General features: G+C 60.0%; 3 protein-coding genes across 4 annotated transcripts in view; 1 reads left to right on the forward strand and 2 right to left on the reverse strand.

Annotated features, from left to right (window-relative positions):
- Positions 1-17591, reverse strand: part of OSGEP (O-sialoglycoprotein endopeptidase) — an 88978-nt gene that overhangs the window by 62353 nt on the left and 9034 nt on the right. The gene's annotated exons all lie outside the window — the stretch shown is intronic.
- Positions 189-4864, forward strand: LOC130262851 (heterogeneous nuclear ribonucleoprotein C-like). The gene is made up of 6 exons (XM_056510348.1): positions 189-277; positions 367-524; positions 2015-2116; positions 3561-3734; positions 3830-3963; positions 4620-4864. The coding sequence occupies exons 2-6, from the start codon at positions 368-370 to the stop codon at positions 4701-4703; spliced, it is 651 nt and encodes a 216-aa protein (XP_056366323.1). The 5' UTR covers positions 189-277; position 367; the 3' UTR covers positions 4704-4864.
- On the reverse strand, positions 5723-17441 carry TTC5 (tetratricopeptide repeat domain 5). The gene is given in 11 exon segments (XM_056510439.1): positions 5723-5920; positions 7516-7660; positions 8163-8275; positions 8277-8351; positions 8932-9078; positions 9350-9406; positions 10146-10237; positions 11742-11931; positions 13793-14007; positions 15947-16211; positions 17330-17441. Coding segments are annotated over 11 exon segments (1527 nt in total). The 5' UTR covers positions 17417-17441; the 3' UTR covers positions 5723-5779.

Genomic DNA, 17591 nt, shown 5'->3' on the forward strand with positions numbered 1-17591 from the left:
TTTTTGGGGAACCGTGTTTTTTGGGGTTTTTTGGGCTCTCCCAGGGGTTTTTGGGGAACCCCAGGTGTTTTTGGGGGGTTTTTGGGCTCTCCCAGTTTTTGGGCTCTCCCAGGTGTTTTTTGGGGTTTTTGGGCTCTCCCACGTGTTTTTTGGGTTTTTTTGGGGGGTTTTCCGGATCTCACTCCCCTCCTCCCCCCCCCAGGTCGTCGTTCGACCTCGACTACGACTTCCAGCGGGACTACTATGACCGGTACCAGTATAAACCAGTTCAGAGCGGGTTAGGGACCCCACCGCCCCCTCCCCCGCCCCGGCCCCGCCCCCGCGCGCGGCTCCCGGTCCATCCCAGCGGGTCCCGTTGCCTTGCAGGATGTACAGCTACCCCGCCCGCGTGCCGCCGCCGCCGCCCATCGCGCGCGCCGTGGTGCCGTCCAAGCGCCAGCGCGTCTCCGGCAACACCTCGCGGCGCGGCAAGAGCTTCAACAGCAAGTCCGGCCAGCGCGGCTCCTCCTCCAAGTCGGGAAAACGTAGGGAGGGAGAGGGGAAAAGGGGTTTGGGGGGGTGGGGGTGGGGCAGGTGTGGTGGGTGAGGTGGCCAGTGTGGCCGCCGGGATGGAGACCGGTGTGGGTGGTCCAGTATGGCAGCCCTGTGTCCCAGTTCAATATGGCTGATCCAATATGGCCGCCGGGATGGAGACCAGTGTGGGTGGTCCAATATGGCAGCCCCATGTCCCAATCCAATATGGCTGCCGGGATAGAGTCCAGTGTGGGTGGTCCAGTATGGCAGCCCTGTGTCCCAGTTCAATATGGCTGATCCAATATGGCCGCCGGGATGGAGACCAGTGTGGGTGGTCCAATATGGCAGTCCCATGTCCCAATCCAATATGGCTGCCGGGATAGAGTCCAGTATGGCTGATCCAATATGGCAGCCCCATGTCCTAGTTCAATATGGCTGCGGGGATAGAGACCAGTGTGGGTGATCCAGTATGGCTGCCCCGTGTCCCAATCCAGTATGGCTGATCCAGTATGGCCGCCGGGATGGAGTCCAGTGTGGCTGATCCAATATGGCTGCCCCATGTCCTAGTTCAATATGGCTGCTGGGATAGAGACCAGTGTGGCTGATCCAATATGGCTGCCCCATGTCCCAATCCAATATGGCTGCCGGGATAGAGTCCAGTGTGCTGATCCAATATGGCAGTCCCATGTCCCAATGCAATATGGCTGCCAGGATAGAGTCCAGTGTGCTGATCCAATATGGCTGCCCCATGTCCCAATCCAATATGGCCGCCAGGATCGAGTCCAGTGTGGCTGATCCAGTATGGCAGCCCCATGTCCTAATTCAATATGGCTGCTGGGATGGAGTCCAGTGTGGCTGACCCAATATGGCTGCCCTGTGTCCCAATCCAGTATGGCTGATCCAGTATGGCCGCTGGGATAGAGTCCAGTATGGCTGATCCAATATGGCAGCCCTGTGTCCCAATCCAGTGTGGCTGATCCAATATGGCTGCCCCATGTCCCAATCCAATATGGCTGCCAGGATAGAGTCCAGTATGGCTGATCCAATATGGTAGTCCCATGTCTCAATCCAATATGGCTGCCCCATGTCCCAGTCCAATATGGCTGCCAGGATAGAGTCCAGTGTGGCTGATCCAAAATGGCTGCCCCATGTCCTAATCCAATATGGCTGCCAGGATAGAGTCCAGTGTGGCCGATTCAATATGGCAGCCCCTGTACCCTAATCCAATATGGCTGATCCAATATGGAATCTCGCATGTCCCAATCCAATATGGCTGATCCAATATGGCAGCCCCCATGTCCCAATATGGCCGCCAACATTCAGAATCCAATATGGCAGTATCTGTAATCAAATCCAACATGGCTGGTCCAATATGGCAGCCACTGTCCCAGCCCAATATGGCTGCCCCTACGCCTGATCCAATATGGCCGCCCCCACCGCCCCCCTGCAATCCAACATGGCGCCGTTTCCGGTGCCCTGAGTGTTTTTCTGGACTCCCCAGTGAAAGGCGACGACCTGCAGAGCATCAAGAAGGAGCTGGGGCAGATCAAGGCCAAGGTGGACGCGCTGCTGGAGAGCCTGGAGCGGCTGGAGCGGGAGCAGAGTGAGGAGGGGCGGGGCCTGGGCCGGGGGATTTGGGGAATTCCTGACGGATCCTCAGGGTGACATCCCCGTTTTTTTTGTTCCCCAGTTTTTGGGGGGGACCAGCTGACTCTGCCCAGCGCCCCTCAGGCTCCACCCCCCCCCCCCCAGATTGCCCCATTTCCTCCCAAATCCCCAGTTTCCATCCCAAAATCCCCATATTTTCTCCCTAAATCCCCGTTTCTTCCCCCAAATCACCATTTTCCCTCCCCAAATCATCATTTTCTGCCCCCAAGTGCCTCTTCCGTCCCCAAATCCCCATTTTCTCTCTCAAAATCCCCGTTTTTGCCTCCAAATCCCCAATTCTTCCCCCAAATTCCCATTTTTTCCCCCCAAATCCCCATTTTCTCCCCTCACACCCCCATTTTTTCCCCCAAACCCCCGTTCTGTGCCCCCAAATCCCCAGTTCTTCCCCCAAATCCCCAATTTTGTCTCCAAATCCCCTTTTTCCCTCCCCAAATCCCCGTTTTCTCCTCCCAAACCCCCATTTTGCTCCCCAAATCCCCAATTCTGTCCCCATATCTCCAATTCTGTCTCCAAATCCCCAATTCTGTCCCTAAATCCCCAATTCTTTCCCCAAATCCCTGTTTTTTCTCCCCAAATCCCCAATTCTCTGCCAGTTCCTGGCTCTCTCACCCCTTGTTTTGTTTGCTCTCCCCAATTCCCCACTCTCTCTCTCTCCCCATTTTTTCTCTCTCACCCCATTTTCTCTCTCTCACCCCATTCTCTCACCCCATTTTCTCTCTCTCACCCCATTTTCTCTCTCTCACCCCATTTTCTCTCTCACCCCTTTTTCTCTCTCTCACCCCATTTTCTCTCTCTCACCCCATTTTCTCTCACCCCATTTTCTCTCTCTCACCCCACTTTCTCTCTCTCACCCCATTTTCTCTCTCTCACCCCATTTTCTCTCTCTCACCCCATTTTCTCTCTCTCACCCCATTTTCTCTCACCCCATTTTCTCTCTCTCACCCCATTTTCTCTCTCACCCCATTTTCTCTCTCTCACCCCATTTTTTCTCTCTCTCACCCCATTTTCTCCACCCCATTTTTCCTTTCCTCACCCCATTTCTCTCTCTCTCACCCCATTTTCTCTCTCTCACCCCATTTTCTCTCTCACCCCGTTTTTTTCTCTCTCTCTCCCCATTTTCTCTCTCAACCCATTTTCTCTCTCTCCCCATTTTCTCTCTCTCACCCCATTTTCTCTCACCCCATTTTCTCTCTCTCACCCCATTTTCTCTCTCTCACCCCTTTTTCTCTCTCTCACCCCATTTTCTCTCTCACCCCGTTTTTTCTCTGACCCCATTTTTTCCCTCTCACCCCAGTTTCTCTCTCTCACCCCATTTTTTCCCTCTCTCACCCCATTTTTCCTCTCTCTCACCCCATTATTTCTCTCTCTCACCCCGTCAGAGGCCAAGAGTGACAAGGCCGAGGAGGAGCAGGGCGGCAGCGGCTCCAAGAAGGACGAGGCCGGGGGGGCCAAGGCCGAGGGCGGCAACGAGGACTCGGCCGAGGAGGGCGACCTGCTGGACGACGAGGGGGACGAGGAGCGGGGCGACGAGCAGGTGGGGCCTGTGACCCCCAGTGACCTCCCAGTTCAAACCAGTGACCCCCAGTGACCTCCCAGTATGCACCAGTGACCCCCATTGACCTCCCAGTTCAGACCAGTGACCTCCCAGTGACCCCCCAGTTCAAACCAGTGACCCTCCCAGTATGCACCAGTGACCTCCCAGTGACCTCCCAGTTCAAACCAGTTCACACCAGTGACCCCCCCAGTGACAACGAGGGGGACGAGGAGCGGGGCGACGAGCAGGTGGGGCCTGTGACCCCCAGTGACCTCCCAGTTCAAACCAGTGACCCCCAGTGACCCCCCAGTGACCTCCAGTTAAACCAGTGACCCCCAGTCACACCAGTGACCCCCCAGAGACCCCCCCAGTCCCACCAGTGACCCCCCAGTGACCCCCCAGAGACCCCCCCAGTCCCACCAGTGACCCCCCGGTGACCCCCCCAGTCTCACCATTGACACCCCAGTGACCTCCCAGTCCCACCAGTGACCCCCCAGTGACCTCCCAGTGATCCCCCCAGTTCACACCAGTGACCCCCCCAGTGACCCCCCAGTTCACACCAGTGACCCCCTCAGTGATCCCCCCAGTCCCCCCAGTGACCCCCCAGTCCCCCCACCAGTGACCCTCCAGTGACCTCCCAGTCCCACCAGTGACCCCCCAGTCCCACCAGTGACCCCCCAGTGACCTCCCAGTCCCACCAGTGCCCCCCTGGGAGGCTCTGGGGACACCCCCAGTGACCCCCACCCCCTTCCCAGTACAGACCAGTGCCCTGAGACTCGGCTCCAGTGCGCACCAGTCACCTCCCAGTTCCCCCCAGAGCCGGGGCGGGGGCGGGGCGGGGCCGGGGGGAGGGGCCTAGCCCCGCCCCTCCCCCCCTGACGCGCTGCCCCTCCCCCGTTCCCAGCTGGAGTCGCTGAAGGGGGACGAGAAGGAGGCGGAGGAGGGGGAGGACGACCGGGACAGCGCCAACGGCGAGGACGAGCCCTGAGCCCCTCCCCCCCCGGCCCCGCCCCCGCCCCGCCCCGCCCCCACCGTGCTCGTGCTGTCGTGGCTCCGCCCCTCCCCCCACAGCCCTCCGTAGTTCTGTCCCCGCCCCCTTTTCGTGGCCCCTCCCCCCATCCCCTCACACGCGGCTCCTCCCCCTCCGAGCCCCTCCCCCCCCCCCCCCTCGGTTAATTTTGATACCTCGAGACGACGATTAAAGGACGGATGTTTGTAATTGGTGCCTGGTCGGGGGGGGGAGGGGCTGAGGGACCCTCGCCCATCCCCCACAATGGTGTTTTTGGGGGGGGGGAGGGGGGGACACGCCCAAGATGGCGGCAGACATAAACCACAATCCAATATGGCCGCTGCAATAAACCACAATCCAAGATGGCCGCTGCAATAAACCACAATCCAAGATGGCAGCAACAATAAATCACAAGCCAAGATGGCCACACAAACCACAATCCAATATGGCCGCTGCAATAAACCACAATCCAATATGGCGGCACTAATATACCACAATCCAAGATGGCGGCTCCCATACACGGTAACCCAATATGGCTGCCCACTTACATCCTCTCAAGATGGCGGCTCCCTTACACCACAATCCAAGATGGCGGCTCCCATGAACCACAATCCAAGATGGCGGCTCCCATGAACCACAATCCAAGATGGCTGCCCACTTACATCCTTCCAAGATGGCCGCACCAATAAACCACAGTCCAATATGGCAGCACTAATATACTACGATCCAAGATGGCGGCTCCCTTACATGCACCCAATATGGCGGCCCCCATACACGGTAATCCAATATGGCTGCCCACTTACATCCTCCCAAGATGGCGGCACCAATAAACCGCAATCCAAGATGGTGTCTCCTATAACCCCAATCCAAGATGGCGGCCCCCTTATACTCAATCCAAGATGGCGGCTCCCATACATCACACTCCAAGATGGCGGCCCCCAGCCCTGCCCCACCCAACATGGCCGCCCGCTCCCGTTACAAAATTCACGACTCTGCTCCCAAAAAAATCTCCTTTATTCCCCAAAGCTCCGCCCCCTGCCCCGCGGTGGGCGTGGTCAGTGCGCGCCGGGGGGCGGGGCCTCCTCGGGATTGGACAGCGCCAGGCGGGGCGGGGCCAGGGCGGAGCCGGGCGGGCGCCGCCCGTTCACCACCAGCGACAGCGGGGACGAGACGCGGATCCCCAGGAAGGAGAAGGTCTGGGGAGAAAACCAGTACGGACCAGTACAGACCAGTATAAACCAGTATGAACTGGTACAGACCAGTACAGACCAGTATGAACCAGTATGAACCGGTACAGACCAGTATGAACCGGTACAGACCAGTATGAACCAGTATGAACCGGTACAGACCAGTATAAACCAGTATGAACCGGTACAGACCAGTATGAACCAGTACAGACCAGTACAGACCAGTATGAACCAGTATGAACCAGTACAGACCAGTATGAACCGGTACAGACCAGTATGAACCAGTACAGAACAGTATGAACCACTACAGACCAGTATGAACCAGTACAGAACAGTATGAACCACTACAGACCAGTATGAACCAGTATGAACCGGTACAGACCAGTATGAACCGGTACAGACCAGTACAGACCAGTATGAAGCGGTACAGACCAGTATGAACCAGTATGAACCAGTACAGACCAGTATGAACCAGTATGATCCGGTACAGACCAGTATGAACCGGTACAGACCAGTATAAACCAGTACAGACCAGTATAAACCAGTACAGAACAGTATGAACCACTACAGACCAGTACAAATTAATAGAAACCAGTATGAACCAGTATGGACCAGTACAGACCAGTATGAATGAGTACAGACCAGTATAACCCACTACAGACCAGTATAAACCAGTACAAACCAGTACAAACCAGTAACCCCAAATCCCTTTTTAACCCATTTTTAACCCTTTCTCCTCCATTTTTAACCCTTTCTCCTCCATTTTTTCACCCAATTTTCACCCGTTTTTCCCCGTTTTTTCCCCGTTTCTCCCCGTTTCACCCCTCCCAGTACACACCAGTACAAACCAGTGACCCCAAATCCCTTTTTAACCCATTTTTAACCCTTTCTCCTCCTTTTTTAACCCTTTCTCCTCCATTTTTCACCCAGTTTTCACCCAATTTTCACCGTTTTTCCCCGTTTTTTTCGCCGTTTATCCCCGTTTTTCCCCTCCCAGTACACACCAGTACAAACCAGTGACCCCAAATCCCTTTTTAACCCATTTTTAACCCTTTCTCCTTCATTTTTAACCCTTTCTCCTCCATTTCTCACCCAATTTTCACCGTTTTTTCACCACGTTTTTTCGCCATTTCTCCCCGTTTCACCCCTCCCAGTACACACCAGTACAAACCAGTAACCCCAAATCCCTTTTTAACACATTTTTAACCCTTTCTCCTCCATTTCTCACCCAATTTTCAACTGTTTTTCCCCGTTTTTTCGCCGTTTCTCCCCGTTTCACCCCTCCCAGTACACACCAGTACAAACCAGTAACCCCAAATCCCTTTTTAACACATTTTTAACCCTTTCTCCTCCATTTCTCACCCAATTTTCAACTGTTTTTCCCCGTTTTTTTCGCCGTTTCTCCCCGTTTCACCCCTCCCAGTGCACACCAGTACAAACCAGTAACCCCAAATCCCTTTTAACCCATTTTTAACCCTTTCTCCTCCATTTTTCACCCATTTTTCACCCAATTTTCACCGTTTTTTCCCCGTTTTTTCGCCGTTTCTCCCCGTTTCACCCCTCCCAGTGCCCCCCAGTGCCCCCCGGCGCCCCCCGGCGCCCACCTGGCCCTGGTGCTGGTGCAGGTGCTGGGTCAGCAGCGGGTCGGGCACGCCCAGCGCGTCGCCCACGGTCACGCCCCAGGCGGGGGCCGCGTTGTACACGGTGATGGCGGCCACGGCCCCGCCCCCGTCCTGCAGCCCCACGCAGCTGTGACGTCACGGGGGGGCGGGGTCACGGGGGGGGGGCGGGGCCTGCTGCCCCTCCCGGTGAGCAACAGCCCCTCCCAGTTCCTCCCAGTTCCTCCCAGTTCCCTCCCAATCCATCCCAGTCCCTCCCACTGCCATCCCAGTTCACCCCCAGTCCCTCCCAGTTCCTCCCAGTCCCTCCCACTCCCATCCCAGTTTATCCCCAGTCCCTCCCAGTTCATCCCAGCTCCCCCCAATCCATCCCAGTCCCATCCAATCCCCTCCCAGTTCCCTCCCAGTTCCTCCCAGTTCCTCCCACTCCCATCCCAGTCCATCCCAGTCCATCCCAGGTTATCCCAGTCCCTCCCAGTTCTCACTAGGGCACGCCCCCTGGCTGAACAGGACCCTCCCCAGTCCATCCCAGTCCATCCCAGTCCATCCCAGTTCTCACTAGGCATGCCCCCAGGCTGAACAGGACCCTCCCCAGTCCATCCCAGTCCATCCCAGTCCCTCCCAGTTCTCACTAGGGCACGCCCCCGGGCGGGGCCAGGCTGAACAGGACCCGGCCCAGCAGGACCCGCTGGGGGTTGGGCCCGGGGCGCAGCGCCGCGATGGGGGAGGGGCGCGGCCCCCCCGCCCCCCCCCAGCGGGCCCAGCAGGGGGAGGGGCACCGGCCCGGCCACGCCCCGGCGCCGCTTCCCGCGCAGCTTCCCCTGGGGGAGGGGCGGGGTCAGCGGCGGACACGCCCACCGCCGGCCCACCGGTGCTCCCAGTTCATCCCAGTTCATACCAGTCCCTCCCAGTTCATCCCAGCTCATCCCAATCCATACCAGTTCATCCCAGTTCATCCCAGTCCCTCCCAGTTCATCCCAGCTCATCCCAATTCATACCAGTTCATCCAAGTCCCTCCCAGTTTATCCCAGTCCATCCCAGTCCCTCCCAGTCCATCCCAGTCCATCCCAATCCATCCCAGTCCCTCCCAGTTCACCCCAATCCCTTCCAGTCCCTCCCACTCCATCCCAGTCTCTCCCAGTCCATCCCAGTTCATCACAGTCCATCCCAGTCCCCCCAGTGACCCCCCAAGTCCATCCCATTCCCTCCCAGTCCATCCCAGTTTAATCCCAGTCCATCCCAGTTTATCCCAGTTTGTCCCAGTTTATCCCAGTACCCGGCTCTCCAGCAGGGCGCACAGCCGGCTCAGGAACTCCAGCAGGTTCCGGTGCCATTTGCACAGCCCCAGTCCATCCCAGTTTATCCCAGTTTATCCCAGTTTATCCCAGTTTATCCCAGTACCCGGCTCTCCAGCAGGGCGCACAGCCGGCTCAGGAACTCCAGCAGGTTCCGGTGCCGTTTCCGCGGCTCCTCCCAGCCCGGGGCCAGCTCGGCAGCGCGGCTGAGCCCGTCCAGGGCGGCCTGGAACCGCTCCAGGTACTGCAGGAGCTGCACCAGTGCTCCCAGTGAGGGTTAAACTGGGACTGCCCAGCCTGGAACCGCTCCAGGTACTGCAGGAGCTGCACCAGTGCTCCCAGTGAGGGTTAAACTGGGACTGCCCAGCCTGGAACCGCTCCAGGTACTGCAGGAGCTGCACCAGTGCTCCCAGTGAGGGTTAAACTGGGACTGCCCTGCCCCCCATGGCCCCGCCCCCATGGCCCCGCCCCCGTTAGCCCCGCCCCCGTTAGCCCCGCCCCCATGGCCCCGCCCCCCGGCTCACCGTGGCGCGGTTCAGGTGCAGGTCGGGGTTGGCGGCGGCCGCGGGGTCCACGCGCTCCTGGGGGGCGGGGCGGGGTCAGGACACGCCCACAATCCGTGTGTGCCACTCCCATTTCCTTATATGGTGTGGCCACGCCCCCCCTCAGCCACACCCACAGGTTGCCGTGTCGCTGTTTCCCTCCCTTTTCCTTATATGGCATGACCACGCCCATGTTTCTATGCTCCTCCCATTTCCCTACATGGTATAGCCACGCCCACCTGTGTGTGCTCCTCCCTTTTCCTTATATGGTATAGCCACGCCCACCTGTGTATGCTCCTCCCCTTTCCTTGTACGGTATAGCCACGCCCACCTGTGTGTGCTCCTCCCTTTTCCTTACATGGTGTGGCCACGCCCATGTCTCTATGCTCCTCCCATTCCCGTATATGGTGTAGCCACGCCCACCTCTGTGTGCTCCTCCCTTTTCCTTACATGGTGTGGCCACGCCCATGTCTCTATGCTCCTCCCATTCCCTTATATGGTATAGCCACGCCCATTTTTCTATGCTCCTCCCATTCCCTTATATGGTGTAGCCACGCCCATTTTTCTATGCTCCTCCCATTCCCTTATATGGTATAGCCACGCCCACATCTCTATGCTCCTCCCCTTTCCTTATATGGTGTAACCAAGTCCCCTCAGCCACACCCACACACACTCCCCAGTCCCTCCCAGTCCCTCCCAGTCCCATCCCAGTCCCTCCCAGTCCCATCCCAGTCTCCCCATCCCATCCCAGTCCCCCAGTCCCCCCAGTTTGTCTCACCGCCTGCCCGTACGCTGCCAGGGCTCTGCGGGCGCTGCCGGGGCTCTGCCCCCCCGCGAAGAACAGCGACACGTGGGCGTTGCCCAGCACGTCTGGGGGGACACCTGGGTGAGCCTGGGGCACCTGGGCACACCTGGGGCACACCTGAGTGTGCCTGGGCACACCTGAGATACACCTGAGTGCACCTGGGGCACACCTGGGTACACCTGAGACACACCTGAGTGCACCTGGGGCACACCTGGGTACACCTGAGCACACCTGGGCACACCTGGCTACATCTGTGGTACACCTGAATACACCTGGGTACACCTGAGTACACCTGGGCACACCTGAGATACACCTGAGTGCACCTGAGGCACACCTGAGCACACCTGGGTACACCTGGGTGTGAGCCTGGGGACACCTGGGGCACACCTGAGACACACCTGGGCACACCTGAGTGCACCTGGGTACACCTGAGATACACCTGAGCACACCTGGGTACACCTGAGTGCACCTGGGTACACCTCAGGTAACCCCCAGTCCCCCCAGGTGACCCCCAGGTAACCCCCAGATGACCCCAGGTGTATCCAGGTGCCCCCAGGTAACCCCAGCCCTCCCAGATGACCCCAGGTGACCCCAGGTGACCCCAGGTGTATCCAGGTAACCCCAGGTGACCCCGGGTGACCCCCAGGTGTATCCAGGTGACCCCACATGACCCCAGGTGACCCCCAGGTGACCCCAGGTGACCCCAGGTGTATCCAGGTGTATCCAGGTGACCCCGGGTGACCCCAGGTGACCCCAGGTGACCCCGGGTGACCCCAGGTGACCCCAGGTGTATCCAGGTGACCCCCAGGTGTACCCAGGTGAGCCCAGGTGACCCCAGGTGTATCCAGGTGACCCCCAGGTGTACCCAGGTGACCCCCAGGTGACCCCAGGTGTACCCAGGTGTATCCAGGTGACCCCCAGGTGAGCCCAGGTGAGCCCAGGTGAGCCCAGGTGACCCCAGGTGTATCCAGGTGACCCCAGGTGACCCCGGTGAGCCCAGGTGACCCCAGGTGACCCCAGGTGACCCCAGGTGACCCCAGTGACTCACACCAGCTCCGCCCGTCCCTCGGGTCGCTCCTCACCGCCCCCCAGGTGACCCCAGGTGACCCCAGGTGTACCCAGGTGACCCCAGGTGACCCAGGTGACCCCAGGTGACCCAGGTGACCCCCAGGTGACCCCGAGGTGACCCCAGGTGACCCCAGGTGACCCCAGGTGACTCCCAGGTGTGCCCAGGTGACCCCAGGTGACCCCCAGGTGCCCCCAGGTGACCCCAGTGACCCCAGGTGACCCCCAGGTGACCCCAGGTGACCCCCAGGTGACCCCGTGTGACCCCAGGTGACCCCAGGTGACCCAGGTGACCCCTAGCTGACCCCCAGGTGACCCCAGGTGACCCCAGGTGACCCCAGGTGATCCCCAGGTGTACCCAGGTGACCCCTAGCTGACCCCCAGGTGACCCCAGGTGTATCCAGGTGACCCCAGGTGTACCCAGGTGACCCCAGGTGACCCCCAGGTGACCCCAGGTGACCCCAGGTGACCCCAGGTGTATCCAGGTGACCCCAGGTGACTCACACCAGCTCCGCCCGTCCCTCGGGTCGCTCCTCACCGCCGCCTCCGCCTGCGCCAGGCTCTCCTGCAGGGCCCCGCCCCCCGGGCCCGGCCCCGCCCCCCCGGCGCCAGGCCCCGCCCCCCGCGGGCCCGGCCCCGCCCCCTGCGCGCGCAGGGCCATGGAGAGGAGGCGCCGCGCCTCGGGGTCCTCGCCCTGGGGGGGGAAAGCACCCAAATCACACCAAAATCAACCCAAAAACATCCCAAAATAACCCAGGAAACAGAGAGCGCATCCTGAGAAACCCCAGTAACCCCAAATCACCCCAAAAAAACCCCCAAAAATATCCCAAAATAACCCAGGAAACAGAGAGGGCATCCTGAGAAACCCCAATAACCCCAAATTCACACCAAAAATATCCCAAAATAACCCAGGAAACAGAGAGCGCATCCTGAGAAACCCCAATAACCCCAAATTCACACCAAAAATATCCCAAAATAACCCAGGAAACAGAGAGCGCATCCTGAGAAACCCCAATAACCCCAAATCACCCCAAAAATATCCCAAAATAACCCAGGAAACAGAGAGGGCATCATGACAAACCCCAATAACCCCAAATCACCCCAAATTCACACCAAAAATATCCCAAAATAACCCAGAAAACAGAGAGCGCATCCTGAGAAACCCCAATAACCCCAAAATCAACCCAAAAATATCCCAAAATAACCCAGGAAACAGAGAGGGCATCCTCAGAAACCCCAATAACCCCAAATCACCCCAAAATCACCCCAAAAATATCCCAAAATAACCCAGAAAACAGAGAGGGCATCCTGAGAAACCCCAATAACCCCAAATCACCCCAAAAAAAACCCCAAAAATAACCCCCAAAACCACCAAGGGCCCCAAATCCCCCCAAACCCACCCAGGACCTCCCAAAACACCCCAAATATCCCCCAAAAATCCCCCAAATCCCCCCAAACCCACCCAGGACCTCCCAAACCAACCCAAAAATACCCCAAAAATCCCCCTGGAGCCCGCCCAAATCCCCCCAAGCCCCCCCCCAAATCCCCCCAAACCCCCCCAAATCCCCTCGGAGACCACCCAAATCACCCCCAAACCCACCCAAATCCCCCCCAATACCAACCAAATCACCCTCAAACCCCCCCAAACCCACCCAAATCCCCATGGAGACCACCCAAATCACCCCCAAATCCCCCCCAAACCCACCCAGGACCCCCCCAAACCTCCCCAAACCCCCTTGGAGCCCACCCAAATCCCCCCCAAAACCCACCCAGGACCCCCCAAACCCCCCCAAACCCCCTTGGAGCCCACCCAAATCCCCCTCAAACCCACCCAAACCCCCCCTAAACCCACCCAGGACCCCCCCAAACCCCCCAAACCCCCTTGGAGCCCACCCAAATCCCCCCCAAACCCACCCAGGACCCCCCAGTGCCCCCCCAAACCCCCCCCAAACCCACCCAGGACCCCCCAAACCCCCCCAAACCCCCCCCAAACCCCCCAGTGCCCCCCAAACCCCCCCTGTAGCCCCCCCAAATCCCCCCCAAAACCCCCCCTGCAGCCCCCCCAGCCCCCCCAAACCCCCCCAGACCCCTCCCCACCTGCTGCAGGGCTCCCCCGAAGGCCGCCCTCGCCCTGCTGAGGTCCCCCCGCCGCCAGCGCTGCTCCCCCAGGACCCCCCAAACCCCCCCAAACCCACCCAAATCCACCCCCAGCCCCCCCTGCAGCCCCCCCAAACCCCCCCAAACCCGCCCCACCTGCTGCAGCGCTCCCCCGAAGGCCGCCCTCGCCCTGCTGAGGTCCCCCACCCCCAATCCCCCCCAAACCCCCCCCCAATCCCCCCCAAACCCCCCCTGCAGCCCCCCCAAACCCCCCCAGACCCCTCCCCACCTGCTGCAGCGCTCCCCCGAAGGCCGCCCTCGCCCTGCTGAGGTCCCCCCGCCGCCAGCGCTGCTCCCCCAGGACCCCCCAAACCCACCCAAATCCCCCCCAAACCCCCCCAGACCCCTCCCAAATCCACCCCCAGCCCCCCCTGCAGCCCCCCCAAACCCCTCCTCACCTGCTGCAGGGCTCCCCCGAAGGCCGCCCGTGCCCCGCTCAGGTCCCCCCGCCGCCAGCGCTGCTCCCCCAGCTGCCGCCAGGCCGCGCCCAGCGCCGGCTCCAGCTTCAGGGCGTGGCCCAGCAGCTGCTCCGCCCGCGCCCCGCCCACCGCCGGGGCCACGCCCAGCGCACGGGCACGGAGCAGCAGGGCCCGGCCGCGGGCAGAGGGGGACACTGCGGGGAGAGGGGAGGGGAGGGGTCAGACACACCTGGGCGCAGGTGAGAGACACCCAGATACACCTGGGCGCACCCAGACACACCTGGGCACAGGTGAGAGACACCTGAGACACACCCAGACACACCCGGGCACACCTGAGACACACCCATATACACCTGAGACGCACCTGAGACGCACCTGGATACACCCAGACACACCCAGACACACCTGGGCACACCTGAGACGCACCCAGACACACCTGAGACACACCTGAGACGCACCTGGATACACCCAGACACACCCAGACACACCTGGGCACACCTGAAACGCACCCAGATACACCTGGATACACCCAGACACACCCAGACACACCTGGATACACCCAGACACACCTGAGACACACCCAGACACACCTGGGCACACCTGAGACACACCCAGATACACCTGAGACACACCCAGATACACCTGAGACACACCCAGACACACCTGGATACGCCCAGACACACCTGGATACACCCAGACACACCTGGATACGCCCAGACACACCTGGGCACACCTGGGCGCACCTGAGACACACCTGAGACACACCTGGATACGCCCAGACACACCTGAGACACACCTGAGACACACCTGGATACACCCAGACACACCCAGACACACCTGGATACACCCAGACACACCCAGACACACCTGAGACACACCCAGACACACCTGGATACACCCAGACACACCTGAGACACACCTGAAACACACCTGGGCACAGCTGAAACACACCCAGACACACCTGAGACACAGCTGGGCACAGCTGAGACACACCTGACACACCTGGATACACCCAGACACACCTGAGACACACTGCAGGAGGGGAGGGGGTCAGACACACCTGGGCACATCTGGGCACACCCAAGACACACCTGGGCACACCTCAGACACACACAAAACACACCTGGATACACCCAGACACACCTGGCACGCCACAGACACAGCTGAGACACACCTGAGACACACTTGGACACACCTGAGACACACCTGGGCACAGCTGAGACACAGCCAGCCCCTACCACACACACCTGGGCAGGCACACCTGGGCACTCCCAGCCCCTCCCGGGCACACCTGGACAGGCACACCTGGGCACCCCCAGCCCCTCCCAGGCACACCTGGGCACTCCCAGCCCCTCCCAGACACACCTGGGCACCCCCAGCCCCTCCCAGGCACACCTGGACAGGCACACCTGGGCACTCCCAGCCCCTCCCAGGCACACCTGGGCACCCCCAGCCCCTCCCAGGCACACCTGGACAGGCACACCTGGGCACCCCCAGCCCCTCCCAGGCACACCTGGGCACTCCCAGCCCCTCCCAGGCACACCTGGGCACTCCCAGCCCCTCCCAGGCACACCTGGGCACTCCCAGCCCCTCCCAGACACACCTGGGCACCCCCAGCCCCTCCCAGGCACACCTGGGCACTCCCAGCCCCTCCCAGGCACACCTGGGCACTCCCAGCCCCTCCCAGGCACACCTGGGCACTCCCAGCCCCTCCCAGACACACCTGGGCACCCCCAGCCCCTCCCAGGCACACCTGGACAGGCACACCTGGGCACTCCCAGCCCCTCCCAGGCACACCTGGGCACCCCCAGCCCCTCACAGACACACCTGGACAGACACACCTGGGCACTCCCAGCCCCTCCCGGGCACACCTGGGCACTCCCAGCCCCTCACAGACACACCTGGACAGACACACCTGGGCACCCCCAGCCCCTCTCAGACACACCTGGCCACCCCCAGCCCCTCCCAGGCACACCTGGGCACTCCCAGCCCCTCTCAGACACACCTGGACAGACACACCTGGGCACTCCCAGTCCCTCCCAGGCACACCTGGGCATTCCCAGCCCCTCCCAGGCACACCTGGGCACTCCCAGCCCCTCCCAGACACACCTGGGCACCCCCAGCCCTGCTCACCCTGGATCTCCTCCATCAGCTTCAGCGTTCTCTCCATCTCGGCCACGAGCGCGTCCCCAGGTGTGTCCCCAGGTGTGTCCCCAGGTGTGTCCCCAGGTGTGTCACAGGGTTTGGCACCGGGTTTGGCACCGGCATCACCAGCAGCACCGGGTGTGTCCCCAGGTGTGTCCCCAGGTGTGTCCCCAGGTGTGTCCCCAGGTCTGTCCCCAGCTGCATCTGGCACAGGCAGCGCGTCCCGGAACCGGTACAGGTGAGTCACCAGGGCCTGGGGAGAGACAAAATCACCCAAAATCACCCAAAATCCATCCTAAAAATCCCCAAAATCATCCCAAAATCCATCCTAAAAATCCCCAAAATCATCCCAAAATCCACCCCAAAACCCCTAAATTACATTCTGGAACCGGTACAGGTGAGTCACCAGGGCCTGGGGAAAGACCAAAATCACCCAAAATCCATCCTAAAAACCAAAAATTACACCAAAATCCATCCCAAAACACCCCAAAATAATCCCAAATCTATCCCAAAGTAATCCAAAGTTCCATCTCAAAATCTATCCCAGAACAGGTACAGGTGAGTCACCAGGGCCTGGAAAGAGACCAAAATCACCCAAAATCACCCAAAATCCATCCTAAAAATCCCCAAAATCATCCCAAAATCAGCCCAAAAATCCACCCCAAAACCCCTAAATTACATTCTGGAACCGGTACAGGTGAGTCACCAGGGCCTGGGGAGAGACCAAAATCACCCAAAATCCATCCTAAAAATCCCCAAAATTACACCAAAATCCATCCCAAAACACCCCAAAATAATCCCAAATCTATCCCAAAATAATCCAAAGTTCCATCTCAAAATCTATCCCAGAACAGGTACAGGTGTGTCACCAGGGCCTGGGGGAGAGAGACCAAACTCATCCCAAAATCACTCAAAATCCACCCTAAAAAACCATAAATTACACCAAAATCCACCCTAAAAATCCCAAATTCCATCCCAGCACCGGTACAGACCCATCACCAGGGACTGGGGGGAGAGACACCAAAACAACCCCAAGTAACCCCGAATTCCATCCCAAAATAATCCCCATTTCCCCCAAAAAAAACAACCCGAAATTCCCCCCAGTCAATCCCAATTTCCCCTCAGACAACACCCCATTTAAACCCGCCATAAAACGATCCCAGACGCCTAAAAAACCAGAAAACTCCCCAAACGGCCACTGAACAAAAATAGAAAATTCCCCCAGAGGGGTCGTCAGCTCCCTCAGGCCCAACTGCCGCTTTCCCTCAGGAGCCGCGGCTCCCTCAGAGACCCCAAACCCGAGACCCCAGACCCCACACACCCCAAACCCCACACAGGGGGTCCCGCCCGTGCCCCCCGCCCCGTCCCCACCTCCAGCCGCTCCAGCGCCTCCTCATCCCCGCGCTCCCCTTCCTCGCTCTCCGCCGCCGCCGCCGCCTCCTCCTCGGCCGCCGCCATGACAGCGCGCGGCCGCGCCCACTTCCGGCCGCTCCTCCCGCCGCTTCCGGCCGCCGGCTGCTCCCATTGGCTGCGGTGACGCGCTCAAGATGGCGGCCGGACAGCTGCCATTGGCTGCGGTGACGCGCTCAAGATGGCGGCCGGACGGCTGCCATTGGCTGCGGTGACGCACTCA

This window comes from Oenanthe melanoleuca, chromosome 25 (assembly GCF_029582105.1).
Source record: "Oenanthe melanoleuca isolate GR-GAL-2019-014 chromosome 25, OMel1.0, whole genome shotgun sequence".
In the NCBI taxonomy this organism is placed as follows: Eukaryota; Metazoa; Chordata; class Aves; order Passeriformes; family Muscicapidae; genus Oenanthe; species Oenanthe melanoleuca.

Bases quoted from the DNA above. Each gene is read 5' to 3' on its own strand.
- LOC130262851 (XM_056510348.1), top strand. From the start codon at position 368: ATGTACAGCTACCCCGCCCGCGTGCCGCCGCCGCCGCCCATCGCGCGC. The intron at 525-2,014 runs GTAGGGAGGGAG...TGGACTCCCCAG, and splicing joins CTCCTCCAAGTCGGGAAAAC to TGAAAGGCGACGACCTGCAG. The intron at 3,735-3,829 runs GTGACCTCCCAG...GTGACCTCCCAG, and splicing joins GGTGGGGCCTGTGACCCCCA to TGACCCCCCAGTTCAAACCA.